At 55.3% G+C, this 8,134-nt stretch overlaps 1 protein-coding gene across 3 annotated transcripts in view; it reads left to right on the top strand.

The window, feature by feature from the left end:
• Positions 1-1,157: 1,157 nt before the first annotated feature.
• LOC106594543 (BAH and coiled-coil domain-containing protein 1-like) overlaps positions 1,158-8,134 on the top strand; it is a 37,569-nt gene continuing 30,592 nt past the window's right edge. For all 3 annotated transcript variants that reach the window (XM_045715699.1, XM_045715698.1, XM_045715697.1), the window contains exons 1-2: positions 1,158-3,000; positions 5,203-5,317. In XM_045715699.1, coding sequence (XP_045571655.1) covers positions 1,233-3,000; positions 5,203-5,317 — 1,883 coding nt within the window. In that variant the 5' untranslated portion in view covers positions 1,158-1,232. The remainder of the gene's footprint in view (positions 3,001-5,202; positions 5,318-8,134) is intronic.

Below are 8,134 nucleotides of genomic sequence, written 5' to 3'. Positions count from 1 at the left end.
ACCCACTGGGGAGCCAGGTCCACCCACTGGGGAGCCAGGCCAACCCAGTCAGAATTAGTTTTTCCCCACAAAATGGCTTTATTACAGACATAAATAAAGTTTAATCAGCTGTCTGGGTGGCTGGTCTCAGACAATCCCGCAGGTGAAGAAGCCGGATGTGGAGGTCCTGGGCTGGCGTGGTTACATGTGGTCTGCGGTTGTGAGACCGGTTGGACGTACTGAGAGAGAAATTAACAGTCAATTCTCTGGCAACAGCTCTGGTGGACATTCCTGCAGTCACCATGTCAATTGCACGCTCCCTCAAAACTTGAAACATCTGTGGCATTGTGTTGTGTGAAAAAAAACGGCATATTTTAGAGTGGCCTTTTATTGTCCCCAGGACAAGGTGCACCTGTATAATGATCATGCTGTTTAATCAGATTCTTGATATGCCACACCTGTCAGGTGGATAGATCATCTTGCTCACTAACAGGGATGTAAACACATTTGTGCACAACATTTGAGAGAAATAATATTTTTGTGTGTATGGAACATTTCTGGGATCTTTTATTTCAGCTCATGAAACATGGGACCAACACTTTACATGTTGCCTTTATATTTTTGTTCAGTACATATCATTGAAATATTTGATATTTATATAATTTGGAACTTTTATATCTTACAGAGAACTTCTATCTAAGAAGCCTTCCGTCCCAGCCCCCTCTCATCTCAGCCAATCACGGTCTTCCGCCCATCTCCAGGGCGGGGCCGGGACACCCTCAGGGCTCCTGCAGTCGGGACATGGACCCAGGGGGCGGAGTCAGCCTACACAAGGGCCTGAAGGAGGGGTCCGTCGAGAGAGGGGTGGTCCCCAGCACCAAGGACAAGGAGAGGCCCAGCAGCAAACAGGAGGCCAAGGAGCGACAGCAGCACCACAGCCACCACCCCCAGTCCTCACATCCACACCACCACCACCCACACCCCGGCCACACACAGCCCCAGGCCCACCAGCAGCACCCCCAGTACCCCCAGCACCCGGTCTCCCTGGAGGAGGTCAATAGCAGAGCCCTGGAGAGGCACATGGAGCAACAACAGGCCCTGGGTATGACTAGAACCCTCAGCGCCTGCCTGCTCAACGGAAAGATGCAGAACGGGGGGGACTCTGGGACGGGTGGGGCCAAGGCTTCCATGACTAGCTATGGGGGGAGGTGGTGGGGAGCAGGGGGGCTCAGTCACAGGCCAGCCACAGACACATGGAGGGTGGGGGGAACGTCCGCTGCACCAAGGAAGGGGTGAGCGGCGAGATGAGGATCAGTGAGCAGCCTTCGGACTGTCTGGAGGGGAGGGGCCAGATGCTCCACCACGGCCTTCCCTACTCTGTGGCGCCGCCCCTGCAAATGGGTTCAGCCGCTGGGGGAGGCCACCCCCACCTACACCCCCACCACCACCCTCACCCGCATCCGGGGGGGTTCCACTGCCTTCAGCTCCACCCCAGCCATCCCCATCACCCCCACACACACCACCACCCGGACTTCTTCTGCCCGCCTCCACCTGCCCCTCTAACCAACCCCTCACCGCACGAGAGGGGAGGCGGAGGGGGGCGAGACCCCAAAGTGACAGGGCCCACGTTCATACCATCTGTAGGGGGAGGACACCTGGGGGACAAGTCCAGCGGGCAACCCTTCCAGATGGGCACCCCAACTGACTGCCAGGGGTTGGTGGGTGGGGGCGGCAGTGCCAAGGACAAGGCTATGGAGAAGAGTGGGGGAGGGGCCCCCCCCAGTAACTGGCACAGGAAACAGCAGCAGCAGCACCCGTACAGAAAGGCTGAGAAGGCCCCGGACTGGATGCAGCAGCAGAGTCACCACCACCACCCCCAACAACCCCAGCCCCAACAAACCCAGCAGCCCCAACAACCCCTTCCCCAGCAGCCCCAGCCCCAGCAGCCCCAGCCCCAGCAGCACCAGCCCCAGCAGCACCAAGACGTGCGTTCCCGCAGCGTCGAATGCATCAATAGCGTGGGAGTGGACACCACCGATGTGTTCCGGCCCTCTCTTCCCCAGGGAGCCAAGGCCGGACACTCCCTCCCCCACTCAGTCAACACCTCCCCCTACAGAGACTGCTCCCTCCCGGGCTCCCTGCCCAACGCCTCACCCCTGGGGGGTCGGGGAGGTGCAGGCGGTGGTGCTGGAGTTGGGAGTTGTTCCTTACAGAGAGATGGTCAGAAGGTGGCCCGTATTCGCCACCAGCAGCACGGCGGGCCAGGCCCGGACGTCCCAGCACCAGAGCTGAACCAGAGCAAGAACCAGAACCAGGACCTGAACAGGAAGCTGGAGATGGAGATGTCCCCGTACGGCTACAGCAACAGTGGGCAGGGACAGCAGCATCACCCCCAGCAGCCCCCGGTTCCTCCCTGGGCCATGAGGCCTCACCACGTCCACCCTGCAGAGGAGGAGCAGCAGCGGAAGGCCTATATGGAGTCTCTCAGTGGTGGCAGGCAACAGCCCCAGCAACAACCAGGGCAAGGTATGGGCCTCCCTCCTCATCCTTCTCCCCAGCCCCAGCCCCCTCCACCCCCAACCCCCTCTCTGCAGCAGCAAGACCCCCAGGTCGCCTCACAGGCCCAGGAGGAGAGCAGTGCCATGAAGAGCCTGCTTAAGTACAGCACCCAGCAGCCCCTGCTCCTCTCCCAGAAGAGTCCCTTCGGAGGCCTGGGGAGCCTCAAATCCGGTGGCCCTGGTGGTCCTGGAGGTGGTGCCCCCGGGGTTAGCTGCACCCTACAAGGCAGCAAACAACAACAGGCCCTGCCCACCAGGAAGGGCCCGGCCAATGACGGTGAGCGCTCTGACTGTGGGGGGCGTGGCCGGGAGGTGGGCGAGGCGGTGGGTCACGGTGAGGGAGAGGTGCGCCAACCGCCTGTGGGCATCGCAGTCGCCGTGGCGAGGCAGAGGGAACCGTCCTGTCGCCCGGTGGACGCCCACCCCAACAGCCGGCAGGGGCGGGTGCACCCCTCCATGAAAGGTACGGGGGTAACCTCCAGGCTTTTGGGGTCACTTGCTTAAATAAACAGAAGGAGCAGGGGAACTGAGCAGAGATTATTTATCTACGACCTTTGGAAGACCTCGCTGATGAAAAATAAACAGCAGGCTTTGCCAAAGCCTAAAGTAGAAACAGCTTTATTTGACTAAACAGTTAAAGGCCTGCACTGGGAAGAAAAGAAGTACATGGCAGGAGATCTGAGTCTGTGGCAGTAGAGCTGTAGTAGGTATGGTTGGGAGAGGGAGAGGGAGAGAGAGAGAGGCAGGCAGTAGAGCTGTAGTAGGTATGGTTGGGAGAGGGAGAGGGAGAGAGAGAGAGGCAGGCAGTAGAGCTGTAGTAGGTATGGTTGGGAGAGGGAGAGGGAGAGAGAGAGAGGCAGGCAGTAGAGCTGTAGTAGGTATGGTTGGGAGAGAGAGAGAGAGAGAGAGAGAGAGAGAGGCAGGCAGTAGAGCTGTAGTAGGTATGGTTGGGAGAGGGAGAGGGAGAGAGAGAGAGGCAGGCAGTAGAGCTGTAGTAGGTATGGTTGGGAGAGGGAGAGGGAGAGAGAGAGAGGCAGGCAGTAGAGCTGTAGTAGGTATGGTTGGGAGAGAGAGAGAGAGAGAGAGAGAGAGAGAGAGAGAGGCAGGCAGTAGAGCTGTAGTAGGTATGGTTGGGAGAGGGAGAGGGAGAGAGAGAGAGGCAGGCAGTAGAGCTGTAGTAGGTATGGTTGGGAGAGAGAGAGAGAGAGAGAGAGAGGCAGGCAGTAGAGCTGTAGTAGGTATGGTTGGGAGGGAGAGAGAGAGAGAGAGAGAGAGAGAGAGGCAGGCAGTAGAGCTGTAGTAGGTATGGTTTGGAGAGAGAGAGAGAGCGAGAGAGAGAGAGAGGCAGGCAGTAGAGCTGTAGTAGGTATGGTTGGGAGAGAGCGAGAGAGAGAGAGAGAGAGAGACAGGCAGTAGAGCTCTAGTAGGTATGGTTGGGAGAGAGAGAGAGAGAGAGAGAGGCAGGCAGTAGAGCTGTAGTAGGTATGGTTGGGAGAGAGAGAGAGAGAGAGAGAGAGAGAGGCAGGCAGTAGAGCTGTAGTAGGTATGGTTTGGAGAGAGAGAGAGAGAGAGAGAGAGAGGCAGGCAGTAGAGCTGTAGTAGGTATGGTTGGGAGAGAGCGAGAGAGAGAGAGAGAGAGACAGGCAGTAGAGCTGTAGTAGGTATGGTTGGGAGAGAGAGAGAGAGAGAGAGGCAGGCAGTAGAGCTGTAGTAGGTATGGTTGGGAGAGAGAGAGAGAGAGAGGCAGGCAGTAGAGCTGTAGTAGGTATGGTTGGGAGAGAGAGAGAGAGAGAGAGAGAGAGAGAGAGGCAGGCAGTAGAGCTGTAGTAGGTATGGTTGGGAGAGAGCGAGAGAGAGAGAGAGAGACAGAGAGAGGCAGTAGAGCTGTAGTAGGTATGGTTGGGAGAGAGCGAGAGAGAGAGAGACAGAGAGAGGCAGTAGAGCTGTAGTAGGTATGGTTGGGAGAGAGAGAGAGAGAGAGAGAGAGAGGCAGGCAGTAGAGCTGTAGTAGGTATGGTTGGGAGAGAGCGAGAGAGAGAGAGAGAGAGACAGAGAGAGGCAGTAGAGCTGTAGTAGGTATGGTTGGGAGAGAGCGAGAGAGAGAGACAGAGAGACAGAGAGAGGCAGTAGAGCTGTAGTAGGTATGGTTGGGAGAGAGAGAGGCAGGTAGAAGCAGACCCATTGGTAAGGGGGGAGAGTAAGTTAGTGGCACAGAGGAGTTAGTGTTCCCTGGGACTTAGCGTTCCCTGGGTGTTAGCGTTCCCTGGGACTTAGCGTTCCCTGGGACTTAGCGTTCCCTGGGTGTTAGCGTTCCCTGGGAGTTAGCGTTCCCTGGGAGTTAGCGTTCCCTGGGTGTTAGCGTTCCCTGGGACTTAGGGTTCCCTGGGAGTTAGGGTTCCCTGGGTGTTAGGGTTCCCTGGCAGTTATGGTTCCCTTGCAGTTAGATAGAGATTCCACCCTTAAGGTTAGAGTTAGGTAGAGATTCCACCCTTGAGGTTAGAGTTAGGTAGAGATTCCACCCTTGAGGTTAGTTTTAGATAGATTCCACCCTTGAGGTTAGTTTTAGATAGAGATTTGTGAGGTGCAGAGACTGAGTGTTGGGGGTTAGGGCTCATCATGGGATAGGTGGTGAAGATTTCTCCCTGAACTGATATTTGTCTCCTAGGACCTCCTCGCTCCATGTACCCCTCAGACCCTACAGGAGAGGAGGAGAGGAAGAGGATGAGTGGAGAGCGGATGGGTCTGACCTGCCTGGACCGAGACAGAGAGGCCTACATCAGGTGAGACTCAGTTTGACATTACTCAGTAATATGACATCATCATACACAGGGCGGGCAACTTTCTGATTACAGACGTCAACAAGAACAAAACGTAGACCTACCAAGGCCGGCACTATACGCTTGGAAAGAGGATATGTCACAAACAGCAACATGTAAACATATCATCACTGGAGACACCCTACCAGTTTTGGAGGCAGCGTTGTGTTTGCTAGCATAGAGCGGTAACCGTATCTACCTAACAGTAAATAAGTGTATTGTTTTACCCCACAGTTAAAGTTGTTTACAGTTAGTTAACAACCACTCCTACACTCATTACTAGCTACCGTAACACTGTGTCAAAAACAGGTCTTCAAAACGGTGTCTTCCACTACTCTCACTTTCCTCCTCTACTCTCACCTCCCTCCTCTACTCTCAACTTCCTCCTCTACTTACACCTTCCTCCTCTACTCTCACCTTCCTCCTCTACTCTCATCTCCCTCCTCTACTCTCACCTTCCTCCTCTACTCCCACCTCCCTCCTCTACTCTCACCTTCCTCCTCTACTCCCACCTCCCTCCTCTACTCTCACCTCCCTCCTCTACTCTCACCTTCCTCCTCTACTCTCACCTCTACTCTCACCTTCCTCCTCTACTCTCACCTCCCTCCTCTACTCTCACCTCCCTCCTCTACTCTCACCTCTACTCTCAACTTCCTCCTCTACCCTCAACTTCCTCCTCTACTCTCAACTTCCTCCTCTACTCTCACCTTCCTCCTCTACTCTCACCTTCCTCCTCTACTCTCACCTCCCTCCTCTACTCTCACCTTCCTCCTCTACTCTCACCTTCCTCCTCTACTCTCACCTCCCTCCTCTACTCTCAACTTCCTCCTCTACTCTCAACTTCCTCCTCTACTCTCACCTTCCTCCTCTACTCTCACCTTCCTCCTCTACTCTCACCTCCCTCCTCTACTCTCACCTTCCTCCTCTACTCTCACCTCCCTCCTCTACTCTCACCTCCCTCCTCTACTCTCACCTTCCTCCTCTACTCTCACCTCCCTCCTCTACTCTCACCTTCCTCCTCTACTCTCACCTTCCTCCTCTACTCCCACCTCCCTCCTCTACTCTCACCTCCCTCCTTCCTCCTCTACTCTCACCTCCCTCCTCTACTCTCACCTCCCTCCTCTACTCTCACCTTCCTCCTCTACTCCCACCTCCCTCCTCTACTCTCACCTCCCTCCTCTACTCTCACCTTCCTCCTCTACTCTCACCTCCCTCCTCTAATCTCAACTTCCTCCTCTACTCTCAACTTCCTCCTCTACTCTCAAATTCCTCCTCTACTCTCACCTCCATCCTCTACTCTCATCTCCCTCCTCTACTCTCACCTTCCTCCTCTACTCTCACCTCCCTCCTCTACTCTCACCTCTACTCTCACCTTCCTCCTCTACTCTCACCTCCCTCCTCTACTCTCACCTCCCTCCTTCCTCCTCTACTCTCACCTCCCTCCTCTACTCTCACTTTCCTCCTCTACTCTCACCTCCCTCCTCTACTCTCAACTTCCTCCTCTACTTACACCTTCCTCCTCTACTCTCACCTTCCTCCTCTACTCTCATCTCCCTCCTCTACTCTCACCTTCCTCCTCTACTCCCACCTCCCTCCTCTACTCTCACCTTCCTCCTCTACTCTCACCTTCCTCCTCTACTCTCACCTCTACTCTCACCTTCCTCCTCTACTCTCACCTCCCTCCTCTACTCTCACCTCCCTCCTCTACTCTCACCTCTACTCTCACCTTCCTCCTCTACTCTCACCTCCCTCCTCTACTCTCACATCCCTCCTTCCTCCTCTACTCTCACCTCCCTCCTCTACTCTCACCTTCCTCCTCTACTCTCACCTCCCTCCTCTACTCTCAACTTCCTCCTCTACTCTCAACTTCCTCCTCTACTCTCACCTTCCTCCTCTACTCTCACCTTCCTCCTCTACTCTCACCTCCCTTCTCTACTCTCACCTTCCTCCTCTACTCTCACCTTCCTCCTCTACTCTCACCTCCCTACTCTACTCTCAACTTCCTCCTCTACTCTCAACTTCCTCCTCTACTCTCACCTTCCTCCTCTACTCTCAACTTCCTCCTCTACTCTCACCTTCCTCCTCTACTCTCACCTTCCTCCTCTACTCTCACCTCCCTCCTCTACTCTCACCTTCCTCCTCTACTCTCACCTTCCTCCTCTACTCTCACCTCCCTCCTCTACTCTCAACTTCCTCCTCTACTCTCAACTTCCTCCTCTACTCTCACCTTCCTCCTCTACTCTCACCTTCCTCCTCTACTCTCACCTCCCTCCTCTACTCTCACCTTCCTCCTCTACTCTCACCTCCCTCCTCTACTCTCACCTCCCTCCTCTACTCTCACCTTCCTCCTCTACTCTCACCTCCCTCCTCTACTCTCACCTTCCTCCTCTACTCTCACCTTCCTCCTCTACTCCCACCTCCCTCCTCTACTCTCACCTCCCTCCTTCCTCCTCTACTCTCACCTCCCTCCTCTACTCTCACCTCCCTCCTCTACTCTCACCTTCCTCCTCTACTCCCACCTCCCTCCTCTACTCTCACCTCCCTCCTTCCTCCTCTACTCTCACCTCCCTCCTCTACTCTCACCTTCCTCCTCTACTCTCACCTCCCTCCTCTAATCTCAACTTCCTCCTCTACTCTCAACTTCCTCCTCTACTCTCAAATTCCTCCTCTACTCTCACCTCCATCCTCTACTCTCATCTCCCTCCTCTACTCTCACCTTCCTCCTCTACTCTCACCTCCCTCCTCTACTCTCACCTCTACTCTCACCTTCCTCCTCTACTC

The sequence above is a fragment of the Salmo salar genome, chromosome ssa03 (genome assembly GCF_905237065.1).
Source record: "Salmo salar chromosome ssa03, Ssal_v3.1, whole genome shotgun sequence".
Classification (NCBI taxonomy): domain Eukaryota; kingdom Metazoa; phylum Chordata; class Actinopteri; order Salmoniformes; family Salmonidae; genus Salmo; species Salmo salar.
This window is presented reverse-complemented; position numbering and strand designations above follow the sequence as displayed.